Genomic DNA, 14,836 nt, shown 5'->3' with positions numbered 1-14,836 from the left:
ATCCATTTCTGTAGGGCTTTGGTGTCAGATCAGAGCAATTCTGGCAACGGTTCCAATGGCACACAGCGCTCCAGCAACAGCTGATGCAAACGCTCCAAAAGCCACAGGGCATCACGGGCTCCATCCAAAGGACGTGCCGCCACTTCGACTGTCCTTTCACAGCGGCAACTGCTGCAAAGGTCAAGCACATAACGGAGGCAGCACGGCTTTGCCTCTCCTTTCGGACCTGAATGTCAAGGCTGAGAGATTAGCAGCCAGAGAACCCACTATAAAGGTTTCCAAAGAGCTGGAGGACACGGTTTGCTGCTTGAGCTACATCCTGGAGCGGCCTTGCACAGCACGGGGATGTGTTACCCTGCGAGAGGAGCTTCGTCCCACTTGCTGGGACGCCAGTTAGGTGAAGTGAATTCAGTCTCTGCAATAACTCACCTTGCCTGCTCAGTCCCACTACACAGCTGTAGCAGAGGATTTCTTGTTAAACAGAGGAAGGTGCTCAGCTCCTTTTGCATCAGCTTGATTTTCATTTGAATGGATTTAGCTGCTAGTAATGAGGCAGCCCTAAAGAGCTGGGAATGCTAAAATCAAAGCATGGGTCCACACAAAGGAAGAGCTCTAGAAGGGATCACTTGCTTTTCGAATCTCAACCCTAGAGGTCACGACAAATATACGGGCCTTGACTGACTCTTCTTGCTGTAGTTTGGACACATCACATCAAAAAGTGTGGGAAGAATTACGCTGGATCAGGAGAACTCAAATGTGCAAGGCAGAACTGACCACAGTTGACCTGATGACCAAGCACCAGGACCAATGGAAGGAAACTCCACATCACGAGCAGCCCATCACCCAATAGCAGGCTCTCAAAGAAACAAAACTACCACAGCAGTCTAGAGGATGGCACTCCAAAATTTTTGCAGAAGAGTCCGAGAACCTCAGAAGTGAGACTCCTCAACCTGCCCCAGCCACCAGCAAGAGTGCTGCTGAGGAGGGGTGCCTTCAGCCTCCGGGTGACTGGGCTGGAGGGAGGGGCGGTCATGATTAAAAGTCTTCCAAGAGGTAAATGATGGAGCATGGTAATCAGTTAATCTCTGCTTCCACCCCAGGTAAGATTTAAAAAAAAAAGCCCTAATCAGCTTTGTCTGCAGCAAGTGAAGACTGAGATCTGATATTAGCAAATGCTCAAAGATGGGGCCATTAGGCTTTGGGACAAGCTGAGGAGGTTGCTAATTCTCCTTCATTAGTTTCATGCAGGACAAAGAAACACCCTTCAGGAACAGGCTGGGCACAGTAAACCCAGCTTCCAGCAACAGGATCACACCATCTCCTTCCAGATTTGCCTGTCAAGGACTCCTAGGGCTAAGACCAGGGTGAAACTGGCACCTGGGCACGCTGCGAGGGACTGACAGAAGAACCACGCAGCACAAACAAAACAGCTCGTACAGGGCTCCCTATCAAAGCTCACTCATCTTGAAGCTCTGTGCTTTGAGAGGTATCCAGCTTAATATCCCCCCTGCCGTCACGCAGCCCTGCAGCCATCTCTCACCCTACAAACGGACAGACACACCCAGCGATACGTCTGCACCACGTCAGCGATGCTAATACAGCAAACCGTGGATGCTCTTTGTTTTCAGTGCACCATTTCAAAAAGCCTCGTCGTCCATTTAAGGTGAAGCAGATGCTGCTCCTCTGGTCTCTTTGAAAGGGCTTATCTATGGGCTGGATTTCATTAAGTGTCTTGTTCTGCATTTAATAAGCTTGCAAGTCTAGACACTTTGGTTCTACCTCCATCACCCCTTTAGTGTACCAGCAGGTAGAGACAACAGAGGTTAAGAGGGAAATATTTAGCTAGCAGATTTAGATGCTATCAAGATGACTGCATAATTCCACTTTGACTCACTGCAGTTTCATACCCAGGGACTTCTTCCACTCACCCAAGTGCCAGTCCCTTTTGAAAGCAAGGGGCTGCTACCTGCTGCAGGTCCCCGAGAGGTTCAAGACACAGACTTTGGGGTATCAGCAGAAAATCTATGTTGAACCAATGACCGAACAAGAGAGAAAAAGTTCCAGAGGAGCTGTGCGGTAGAATCACCGTCTACTACCAGACAGCGATGACAACGTACGAGCTGAACAAAAGTCTCAGCAACGCAGCCCACCTGACTCTTCAGACATTTCCATGCGCGACTGGGCGTCACCTCGCTTCCCCACCAACAAGGACACCCCAGGCAGGAGCCTGATGCTCTGCTCCTCCCTCCTGGGGATGCCCAGCCACAGCGACCAGGAGCACCCAGGCACCCGCAGAGCCCCACGGGAACTGCCACGACCAAGAGCTCAGCAGCAAAGCCAAGAGATGCTGCTTGGACCTCGGGTGACTGCTGTGCCCGATGCCTGGGCACCGACCTCAATTGCGTGCAAGAAGGACGTACCAAGGCGTTCTCGAAAGAAAGGCACCTGGCTGCAAGGTGGGCAACGCTGGATGGGGGTGTGACAGCTGCCTCTGGAGCAAGCATCTTCCCGCAGCTCCCACAAGCCAGGTATGCCCTGCGGAGACCCAGCCCAACGGGACACAGCTGCGGGTCCGAGGGCAATGCCAAGACCAGTCCTTTGCTTATCAGTCGGCAGTTAGCGTCGCTCGAGTGATGGGAACTCAGCCGAGACTTTGTTCATTTTGCTTCTGACCCTGCATCACACTTGAACCCTCGGCCTCCGCACAAAACCAGCTCTGTATTTATCTGCTGCTCTGCTTAGCCCCAAAGGCTGAGATGGATACAAATCCTGTTGGTTCACAACACGCCGGAAATATCAGCATTTTTGTGGATCAGAGCTGCAAGATGTGCACGTTACAATTACACACGCTGCAGGGATGTAGCAACAAAAGTAACTGCAATCTTACATGAAGAGCAAAATGTTGTTTGTTCCCCCCCCTCAACCAAAATATTAATCAGAAGGAAAGATCTCTCTCTTTGGGAAACAAGCAGCCATAATCAGCAAATATTTCTTTCACAGGATTGCAAAACAAGGCATACTCTGCCCTCCGAGCCATGAGTCATGAACTTCCCCGCAAAGGGGAGGCAGACCAGAACAACTGCATAGAGAACAACAGGATGGGGATTTTTTACGTTTTATCCCAAGGAAAGCAAGTTCAAGGTCTCCGCACTTACCATCAAACTTCTTGTATCGGGAACTAAACATGGTTTGTAGGTGATTGCTAAGCTCTACGACAGCGTTTCTGAAGTCGTGTCTACTCTGCTGACTGTACTTCTCCTCCATTTCTTGAGAGCAGCATGTGTAGCCTTGCGAGCAGACTTTCAAGTGATCACCTGAAAAGCAGAGAAGAAAATATCCCTAGTTAGAAGGATTCTCCATGTAAAGGCAAAGAGGTCGGCTTGCGAGGTGGGGAGTGCGAGGACCCGCTGCACCATCTCCTCCCCAGGAGACATCCCCCCTCCCACCACTGTAAGCGCTGGACCAGGCATATCAAGCCCTGCTTCAGTAGAGGAACTTTATGTAAATACTACACCTTGTCCTTCTGCAAGAACATTAAAAAGTGTCCTCTTATTTATTTGGTTAATAAACTGAAAAAACTTGCATAGTACAATTTGAAAAACCAGCAAATTGACCTGTATACACCATGATATCTTCCATAAAATTTTTGCGGAATATTTTAATTATTTCCAATTCATTCAGTTAATACACAACATCATTCAGTTAATACACAACACAATATCAATGGCAATGCTCCTTTTTCTACAGACAAATCCTCTTTTCTTCACCCTCCACCTCCCATTATCACAGGAGAAGTAATCTGTCTCAGAAGCACAGTTATCACTGATATTAAGATACACTTGTTTTATGCGATGGCTCATGAAAAAGCTTTATATTTCCCAGCTCCTAATTTTACAGTTTCCTGTCATTATCCTGGGCGAAATTGGGTGTTTGTTTTCTGAGAACTCAGATTTTTCTTCCTTCATCCTGAAAGACAGTTCTCTCTAAGAGGCATCTGGCTCAAGCTGGCTTGGTCAGAGGAATCAAAGTGCTTCGGTATCTACCACAGCTCTGTTTCAAAACTTCACAATCTGGGCGCAGGATCTGGCCCCATACAATTTGCTTTAAGAGTGCAGGATGAGGCAGTCCTCTTCCAGCACCACCAGTAAACCGCTGCTGTCAAGTTTTGTGGGCCAAGATAAACTCTTTGGGTAGCAAACCTCAGCTCCAGCTTCTCTGACAGGTCCCACAACGCAGCACCATCACAGGCCAGTGGGCTGATGCTAAAGTGGTCCAAACTTGGGCAAGTTGTGCAAATCCTTGTCAACGCTGAAGATATAATCAAAACAAGCAGTTAGGATGAGAAACATCCTTCCGAGTCAGATGGTATTTTAAAAGACGCAGCCTACACATAAGCTGCTGCCTCCTCTCCCATTTCACACCCCGCTGTCAAACCGCATCCTTCAGCCCGAGGAAGCAGATGCAGAAGTGAAGGCTCTTCCCTACGGGCTCACACCGTGGAAGCCATCAACAACCTCCAACCACCACTGAGGTTTAGAGACTCACAGCAAGACCTGCAAAGGACTGGTCTGCACAGAAAACCACCTCTTCACGGCTGCGAACCACACACTTACTGAAGAGCCATCCGACCTCCTAGAGCATCAAAAATGGGTTTACAGAAGCAAAAGCCAAAGCCTGCCTGTGACTAACACCAGCAGTTGCTTCTCTGCCTGCCTTGTGCAAGACCTCGTAACAACGTCATTTGCCCAACTATTGAACCTTTGCATCACTCTGCATGACTTTCTAGCCCAGAAATGTTAGTACCTCTCCTTTCAGACACATAAGGATCATTTTAAAATAAGATGTAAATATTTCTACATTTATATATATATATATACACACATATATATAAAAAAATAGTCCCTAAGAACCTCCTCTCCTAAACCTATTTTCCTTTTGCACTACAGGGTTTGTTTGTTTTCCCTGCCATTACAGAGAGACCTTGACCAACAGATAATTCTGACACAGCTAATTTATTGCACAAGACTGAATGCTGCTCTCGAATTACAGAAAGCTCAAAGTCTGTTACGGGAAGCAGCACTGCCTAGGCACAGCCTTCAGAAAACACAGAAAAGTCTCGCTCTCTCCTTACAGAGATCTTCTTTCGTGGACTCTATTTCTTTCTGTCTCAGAGGAGCACCTCCAGCAGCAAGTACACAGCGTTCAGGGGCGCAGCACAGAGGGATGCAGCTCCATTTAGCTTCATAAGTCATTTAAACGAGAGGAAGTGGTGCACGCAGGATTTCGGGATCCTGCCCACCAAATCCAACCCAGAGCACTCCTGGGGACTCCTCCATGAGCCTTCCTTACCAATAAGCATTAAAAAAAAAGAAAGCGCCCAAGCACCATGGCTTTATTTCAGTTTGAATCTTTGCTCTGGTTCCAATACAGCACTAAGGCTCTTTGACGTAATGGGAAACAAATAAACAGCAGCAAAGCAATAACTACACCTAGAGCAAAAGGCGAGTTTCACGGTGTCAAAATAATTTAATTTCAAAAGTCTTGAAACAGTTTTTTTTTCCGAAATTTCTTATGGGGGGTATGTTGGAAATATTGTACCCGAAACGCACGTCATGATTTCAGTACCATTTCCAGGACACACGCCTGCCTTTGGGGGTTACAGCTTACATACTTGCCATTCTTTTGTGTTGGAGGGGTAAACCTCTACTCTACTTGGCAAATTCAAACCTACTGATAGTGGGATTTCCTTCCCTACTTACACTTCACAGACACTTCTGAAGTTGTCCACAGATGCCCTCGGATCCCTAAACAGTGGTTTTTACAATGACTCCTACTTATTTATGATAAAAAAAGCCCAATGAATTTCACAAATACAATTCACAGTTTCACACCTATTTATACTAAACTAAAGTCACCATCCCATCTAGCATTACAAAGCAAAATCACTTTTCTTTGATCCCCCTCATCCCAGATTTGCACGGTACCTCCCTGGGACACATGTGCAAAGCCGAGCAAGAAGAACACTACTGATAGTAAATCAAGCTCATACAGATCCCATTTGGTTGATCATTAAGAAATTATGCTCCAAAATGCAACTCAGACATTCAAAAATGAATGACCAAGCAATCTAATTATGGAAGATATTTCTCAGTCACGTCAGCACTATGTGGTCTTGGCCTGTGATCAAGAATTAGCTCTGTCTGGAGCTGAGGAGCTCTGGCTACTCAGTGCTAATCGTAGGAGAAAGCACTGTGTTATGCAGCGTTAAAAAAAAACAACCATAAAGTTTAGGGCTGTGGGCTGCTTTTCTTGCAGTTTTCTTATGCCACAGTGGGAGATACCAATGGAAAGTCACTGGAAGACACCGGGGCCCCTGTTTTCCCAGAGGGAAGGTTGTCCTTAGCACCTCCACATCCCTGAGAACATATCCTCGCTTGAGCAAAGCATCACGCATTGACATGGTTTGCAAGAAATCTTATGTCTAGCCTTCGTTTTAAACCAGCTAGCAGAGCTGATCCATTCAGCATCCACCCACAGAACTCCTCCCACGCCCCAGTTTCCAGGGCAAGCAACGCAGCATCCCAGCGTCCCATCGCCTGCCCGGGTAGAAGGATCCATCGCATGCCCTTTCGGCGAGCGGCTGAGGTGTTGGGAATCCTCCACAGACAGACCCCAACGCACAGCACCATCAGACAACAGCTTCAAAACACAACAGTGCTATGGCCACAGTTCACAGGGGGATGAAAACCATGAAGCCTGGAAGGCAGCGGCTGCCAGTGGTCCACCTGAACATGGACCAGTTACACACACAGAACACTGACCTAGAGCCAAGACCAAAGACAATACTCTTCGTTTTTCCAACTGGCAGTGAACTCCTCTATGGAAAAGAGGTGAAAAATCTGAGTATTTAGGCCCACCTAAACAGAGATCTAATATTTATGTGTATTATGTAAAGAACACTCCTGGTCTGCGCTCACTGTCAAGGACACATTTGGCAATAATTACTTCCCAAGTTAAAACTCATCAAACAATGCCCATACAAGGCAACCCTTCATCTACTGTTGAGTGTTAAAGACTCGGCAGCTTTTGCAATTTATCACCATGTGAGCACAGCAAAAATATCACTCTGCCACAGCTTCCTTTCAAGTTCGGCTTTTTATTGAATTGTTTGGCAGGGTGTGCAATCATCACGTCGGGGGCTGCACGGCAAAAAGAACTTCAGTAGCAGAGAACGACTCCAAATATCTACCGCATATGCGCGCCATCGCCGCATCTTGTCATAGGTTTGCGGCAGATCTTTCCCATGGCTTGTCGCAGCAAGACTTCTTCTCTGCTTTATATTACATATGAATGCAGAGAAAGTATGATGGACCAAAATTACAAAAGAAGCTTGCTCCTCAGCTAGTTAACAGCACACCTCTGGGAAACAGAGGTGGCGGTTTAAAGATAGAAATGCAATGGTACACGATGTTACCATCTGCACATCCAAGGAAATGTGCTCAGCAAGGTAATCTTGCAAACTTATGATTTAAGCCATTACAGAAACACCACATTTAGCAAACTCCAGGCACAGAGAGTTTCTTCCAAATCAAGTAACTATTTTGCAATGTGTTGGAAAACAAGTTTTCATCGAATACGTAAGTGTGCAGTGCAAACTCAGGGGCTCTGTGATCTTGAAAAGCAGTTCCCTTCACCAAACAAGTTTCCAAGACCTTTTCAAAATGTTGTTTCTGGATGTCTAATGTGCCTTCCCAGCCTGCTTCTCCTCACCTTGACCAAGCTGCAAAACTAGCTAAACTTTCAGGAGCGGTTCGCTGGGAGGCAGGGGGGATTCTTTCTTTATAAGACTCCCATAACGCAGTCTAGCCCTTCACTGCAGCTCAGTAAACAAGCCAAAAGCAGTTTATGGCCTCAGATTTACTGTCGGACTTTGCTCCCACGTCAGAAGACAGGCTGGGGTAAAGTGGGCTGGTGGAGGAGCGGGAGGCAAATGCTGCTGGGGGACCGGCGAGCAGGGCTACCATTTCGGCCTCATGCTCTGCCTCTTCCCTCTAGCACACAGCGGCTTGTGTCATCTTTAAAAGAGTTTTATAACTTCCTCTGAACCAACTACCAAAGGAATCTTGGACTGTAATGTCGGGCTCTAATCCGATTTCACACTAGACTTGCCTTCTAATTATCGCAGAATATTAGGCTTCCACCCATCATATATAATTGACATGCTACTGAGGCTTTACAAAACCCCCAACAAAGACGACAAGAAACACTAGCATCACCCCTGAGCACAGCTCCGCTGCTCTGGCCCCACGTTAACAAGGGGCAAGAAGAAGAAAGAAAAGTGTGAGCTTGTGATCGACTCCAGCGGAGTCATCGAGACAGACAGGGCTAACGAACTGTCCACTCAACCCGATCACCTTTAATTATACGCACGATACCAAAACCTGCCCTGTTGTGCTGGCTGTAACATGAGCCAGGGACACTCAGCACCCCCAGGAATGGCCCACGAGCTCTTGCCCGTGTGCCATGGTGCTGCCATAACCACTACGGGCTATCGGCACAACCACACAGCCCACGGCCTCAGCAGTCCCTGTCCCCACAGGCAAGGCTGGGTCACCCCAATCTCCGGTTAGGCTGCTTTTAGATATTTCCTTATGAACAGCACTACAGAAATGCAGATTTCCAGGTGAAATGACACTAAGCTGCAAACACCAAAGGGGGGAAAGCAACCCTTCTGCCTCCTCCCCAGCTGTCCCACACACACGCTGCTTGAAGGCGTGCTTTGTGCCTGGCACAAGCAGCAAACCTGAATTTTTAGCTAATGGCTCTTATCAGAGTACTCCTTTATCGCCAGGTGGCCAGTCTTCTCTGCTTGCTTTAAAGCGGTGCTGCTGTGGGACTTGTGTTTATTTTACTGGGAAGAATACTCCTGCGGAGACGGTCGCGTGCCAGGAAGGAAGAGATGTAAAACAGCACCGAGGTCCTGCTAACGGAGGTGATGCATCCACATAGGGCTGCGGAGTTAGAAGTTTCTAAGCTCAGATCCTGCAAACAATGCAGCGCTGCTGGTACCCTCTGGTCGGAGCAGGTCAAATCGGGTCAGGACTTTCAGAGCTGTATCTCCCTTGATTCTCCAAGTGCATGGTGCTACTTCCAGCCCGAACCACTATTTCAAACATGGTCCATGCACTTCCAGAAGTGCTTTGTGCAGCCTCCTCCCTACGTCTTCTACCATCAGACACAAAGTGACACAACCCATTTCCAGTACAAATCATTTCCCACCCTAGAGGCCACCACATTCAGCTTTCTTTCCTTCCCTCCTCAAAACTTTCGCAGTTCTCATTGGGATCTCAAACCCAACAGGCACCGAAAGAGGGAGAGCCCCTGACATACCCAAACCCAGGTCGTCGCTGTGGAGGTCGGCAGCCAGCATCACCCTCCAGCCAGGCACGGGGGCTCCAGCCCTCCCACAGCCACAGAAGCCCTGGTCCTGGATTCCACCATCACGGAGGCTTGTCCCCCTCCTCACTCCTCCTTTCCAGCCACCCGGGAGTTTTTAAGCCAGAAGACATCCCCATGTGCAGCTGGCTCCCAAAGTCGACTGGTAGGGTTATGGAAGTACCACAGTTTGGCAGCGTGTGCCAGCACGCAGCATATTTAACATCCCACTCAATTAGCAACCGTTTTATATAAATGGTTTATTTGCCTTATTAATGTTAAAGGCACTTGCTTCCCCCGCGCTTCCACTTAGGTTATTAATCAATGTGCGTTTCAGTTTTTTGCTGATTACTCTAATGGCACAGAAAAATTCCCCAGACTCACAGAGAAAGCTTATAATGCTGAAATGATTTTTTTTTTTCCCAAACTTGTCAAGCAGTCAAAATACACTCTTTGATACCCAGACCAAAGCCCTTTCACCTACACTTAACAACAGTGAGCTATTTTCAGTCAAGCTTTACTGCATCTGTTAACTCAGCTGCTAATCCATCTTGCAGGCGCACGGAATGCCGGCGCACACAATACCTCAGTGACATACCTCCCTTCAACACAACAAATAATCCTAATTATTTCCATAGCACGTACCTACAGTTGCTTAAAATATTGTACACAACTGAGGTCTGTCTGGCTTCTATTTTTCCATTTTGCTTTGTTGACAGCTTCGGGTTCCCAAATTTACTGCCAAGAGGGTCAGGGAACGAAACGAACAAGAGAGATTTATAGCCATGTGTGTACATTAAGCCAAACGCACATTAGGAACCTTAATTTTTTTACTGGAAAGAGCAACTTAGGACACAAAGAGCACTCTTGCCTTACTCCCGTCCAAGTCCAAATTACTACCGCAAAGACCATCTTCCAGCCGATGACAGAGCCAGGTCCCCGAAGGACCAAGTCCAGGCAAATGCTGCCCATTGAGGGCGACTGAAGTGATTCTGGGACACCCCTCCTGGGTAAGGGAAGACCAGGAGAGCCCTTCCCACGCTCCTAAGGCAGTTCTTCAGCCCCAGACAAGAGACAACGACCCGCCTCCGCTCTCCGACGCGCCCCGGAGAAGCATCACCAGCCAAACGAGGTGCCCTCCTGCCTGGCTTTCCCATTGCTGCTGGGGCAACGGAGAGGTTCAGGTGGAGGTCCCCAAGGACCAAACCCCAAAACTCTGCAGCACATTGAACCCCACCACTGCGCCCTTTGCTGGTGACGTCCAAACGAGAAGGATGCAGGATCTCACCTTCAGCAGGGTTTTAAGAGTTCATTTAAAGTTAAAATCCTGCTCATCTGAGGAAAAATACCATAATCACTTCATTTCCACAGCAGAACCAACCATTTCCTTCATGACAGGGTGGCCCAAATACTGTGAGGTTTTACACCCTGGAAAAACATGCCGCAATAGTGTGCGCCTTCAAGCCAACAAACAGGATATTGAGTCAATTAGTGGCACACCAAACGCAAACCAGACAGATGAAGATAATGCATTTCTGCAAACATCAAAAGAGAGAGAAACCACACAAAGACCTGAATACACAAATAAGGCAAGGAAAAAAAAAAACTACATAATTAAACTTAATATTTAAGCAAGCCCAGAGAATAAAATAGCTCTGGTTAAGTAGAGAATGCTCCCTGGCTCTAGCTAAGACAGAAATCTTCAATGAAAACCAAGAGTTGTTTCTTAATTAAAAAACAAAACCAAAAAACCCTACTTGACATTGCTGGGTGAGAACTTAGGAAATGCAAATTCTCTTTATTATCACCGAATTCTTTAGGCATGAAATAAGTTTTCATAACGTGTCTCTGCCTACGTGCCCTAAGTGAGAGGTGTTGCACAACAGACAACTTAGGCTGAAAATCATCCTTGGTTTTTGCCACTTCTCTGGTGAGGAGGACAAGTACACAAGGTGCACAAGAGACCCATCTCCGGGATGGCTGAGACATATAGTGCCTCTGTCTCTCCCGCAGCCACCAAACAACAGCTAGAAAGCCCAACGCTTGCGGTTAGCAATTCTGGGTATATGTAAAGGTAAAAATAGAAATCATAAAAAAAAACACCACCCTTCCATACAGCCAGTGCTGAGACTTTAGAATTCAACAGAAATTGTCCAGCAGATTTTACAGGGGTAACCAAAAAATCCCTCACTGAGTATTATTTCATGCAATTGGGCGGGGTGGGGGGGAGGAGAATCCACCGGGAACAGCAAATACACAGAATTACTGAAGCCTCAGGCACAAGGAACAGTAAATAGAAGAGATCTGGCTGGGAGACAGTTACTTTCTTTGTAAGACTTCTCATTTTCCCTCAAATTCTCCATTAAGAACACAAAACAAAGCCAAAAAAAATGCCTGTTTGTTTTTTTTCCGTAAAACTTCAGGCTATTTACCAAAAAAGCAGCTTTTAACCAAAACAGATTCCACCACACAGACTGTCATTCGAACTGGAGTATTTTTCCTCCTTAACAGCTTTTTCTCCCTCCACTTTCGGCCCCTCTGCTGGGCACCTCCCAGGATGCTCGCCGGGGCAGCAAGGCACCGCACACGGGCAGGCAGAGAAACACGAGTACGCCACTGGCAACTGCTTTTCTAGTAATATGGGGGTTTTTTTTCCTTTTCCTTTTCAAACACAGCCGATTCCAGCATCAATACACAAGCACACATTTGAGAGCTGCACAGTAGTTTCTTGTGAGATGCGCCCAGCTCACCTCTCTGTGCCAGCACATCGGTCACCTGCTGGCAAGTCCCACATTTGGCAGTAGACGACCCTCGAAAGCTTCAGCAACATTTTGAGGTCATACAGGCCTAAGGATTCTGGGGATCATTGTTTCTTTGGAAAAACCCCAAACAAATGACAAAAAACATCCAAAAAAGAAGGTGTTCACGGCTTTGTGGAGGCACTGTCTGACAAGCATCGCCCCAGCTGAGAGCTGCGCGACCACGGAAAGCCACAGCAATGCCAAATGGTGGCATCAGCACATTTCGAGGCCAGGACCACGGTCCTGATGTGCAGGGACCATGCCCGTGCGGTCAGCCCCCCTGAACATCCCCCCTTTCTGATGCTGCCAGCTACGCTGGGGCTCCACAGAAGTGGTTTTCCTGCTCGCAGAAGCAAAAACAAGCACGCACCATCACACCAAGCAGAGCTCCCAATTCCACCTGTTCGCACCAAAACGAATAAAAGTACTAAGGGCACGTGAACTGGCAACTATGACCCAAGCAAAAATTTAAAAAAGGCCCCAAAACCTAAAGATGTTTTTAATTCCTTAAAGTTCATGAAATTCAGCCACAATTTCCTGTTTTCGACTTAAAATAAAATTAAAAAAATAACCCAGGCTTTACACAAACAATAATCTAATATATAAACCGGAACATAAGACAGAGATGTTGATTAACTTCCAGAGAGATTAATCCTCCATTGCAGGATCCAAAATCGGCACTGTGGAACTCGCTGCAATTCAGAGACCAGCTTTACACAGCCGAGTAGGAAGGGGGGGGGGGGGGAACCCAAACCAAAACCCAACACCAAGCTGCAAACAGCTACGCTGAAGGGCAGCGTACAAATAAATACGCAAACATCTGGAAAGTAGCAGGGTGATTCTTCTCATCCATAGGGACAGGCTCCTTCACCCTGCCTGGGGTGGCTTCGGGCAGGGAGGGCAGCGAGTGACGTGCAAGGGCTCGGCAGAGAGCCAGGACCAGCCAGGGCCACTCGAAAGCCCTGGGTGACACCGACAGGAGGTCTGCTTTTGATCCCCTTGGTTTGACAGCAAAACCCACGCAGGGCCCTTGCTCCACGCGGCTGCCGACGGCAGGGCTTACTGCCCACCCCTCGCAGGCAGCCCGGACCTTGGAGCAGAGCACCGGCTCCTTCCCTCCCCCCCTCCTCCTGCCGCCCCGTCTGCCGCCAGCGCCCGCGCCGCAGCGCCCAGTGCCACCGACCCCGGGGGGAGCGAGCCCAGGCTCTGCGCCAAGGGGAAACACTCCCTCTTCTCAATTTGCAAGAGTGTCGCTTGCCTGGGGACTTTTCTGGGCAGGAATTATGGCTTCTGGTAATTTAAAGTATAAACAATAAAGGGTTCAGGTGTAGCAAAGTCCAGCTACGATCTACCCGCCGAGTCACGCCAGGAATTGGGCACCCTCCCCGGCTCCTGCACATCCCCATCGTCCCCAAAAGCTCTTCACAGCGACAGAAAACCCTGAGCTTCGGACTGCTATCAGAAACAGCGAAACCCCGAGGCCCAAGGCAGCACGAGCTCTCTTGGGCCAGCTGCTCACCTGCCTGTGCCGAGTGCGGCCCCGCAACCCTGCCCGGCAGGGCCCGCAGCTGCCAACGCCTCCTCTCCCTCGCAGAATCACAGAATGGTGGGGGTTGGAAGGGACCTCTGTGGGTCATCTAGTCCAACCCCCCTGCCGAAGCAGGGTCACCTACAGCAGGCTGCACAGGACCTTGTCCAGGCGGGTCTTCAATATCTCCAGAGAAGGAGACTCCACAGCCTCCCTGGGCAGCCTGTGCCAGTGCTCCGTCACCCTCAGAGGGAAGAAGTTCTTCCTCATGTTCAGACGGAACTTCCTCTGCTTCAGTTTGTGTCCGTTGCCCCTTGTCCTGTCGCTGGGCACCACTGAAAAGAGTCTGGCCCCATCCTCCTGACACCCACCCTTAAAGATATTTCTAAGCATTTATAAGGTCCTCTCTCAGCCTTCTCCTCTTCAGGCTGAACAAGCCCAGCTCCTTCAGACTTTCCTCACAGGACAGATGCTCCAGTCCCCTCACCATCCTTGTAGCCCTCTGCTGGACTCACCAGTAGCTCCTCATCTTTCTTGAACTGGGGAGCCCAGAACTGGACACAGTACTCCAGATGGGGCCTCACCGAAGGGTCTGCCACGCTGGCAAGCGCCTGAGGCCAGCCTTCAGATGAGAGCAACCAGGTGCAATGGTCTTGGCAGGCCTGGTTCAGAAGCAACAGGCTTTCACCCGGCGGCACAGCATGACCGCTCAGAGCCATGTCCATGCCTGCGCCCCACCTGCCCTCGCCGGCTACTGCCAGCCCAGAGGGTCCTGCTGGCACCCGCAGCAGCGAAGAGCATCATCCCTCCATCCTCCAGCTGGGCCACATGTGAACTTTGCTCTCTTCCAGGCAGGAACAAATCCTCCCCACAGCACAGAAACACGGGGTGATTAACTTCCTGGTCTGGCCACCCAGCTGCCTCAGGTCCCGCTTGATGCATGGTCATCTCCAGCCAGCGTTTCACACCACTTTGGCTTGCTGAGGACCAACCCCGATGGCCTCACTCCCCAAATCGCCCATTATTCAAGCCGAGGGATACCACAGCCTGTCTGCAAGACCCAGGTAACCAG

The 14,836-nt window shown here is 48.8% G+C and overlaps 1 protein-coding gene across 2 annotated transcripts in view; it reads right to left on the bottom strand.

Annotated features, from left to right (window-relative positions):
* GPC4 (glypican 4) overlaps nt 1-14,836 on the bottom strand; it is a 71,052-nt gene that overhangs the window by 36,382 nt on the left and 19,834 nt on the right. For both annotated transcript variants that reach the window (XM_075435476.1, XM_075435477.1), the window contains exon 2: nt 3,156-3,314. In XM_075435476.1, coding sequence (XP_075291591.1) covers nt 3,156-3,314 — 159 coding nt within the window. The remainder of the gene's footprint in view (nt 1-3,155; nt 3,315-14,836) is intronic.

Source organism: Opisthocomus hoazin, chromosome 14, assembly GCF_030867145.1.
Source record: "Opisthocomus hoazin isolate bOpiHoa1 chromosome 14, bOpiHoa1.hap1, whole genome shotgun sequence".
In the NCBI taxonomy this organism is placed as follows: domain Eukaryota; kingdom Metazoa; phylum Chordata; class Aves; order Opisthocomiformes; family Opisthocomidae; genus Opisthocomus; species Opisthocomus hoazin.
Note: the sequence above shows the minus strand (reverse complement) of the source record. Positions and strands in the feature narration are given on the sequence as shown.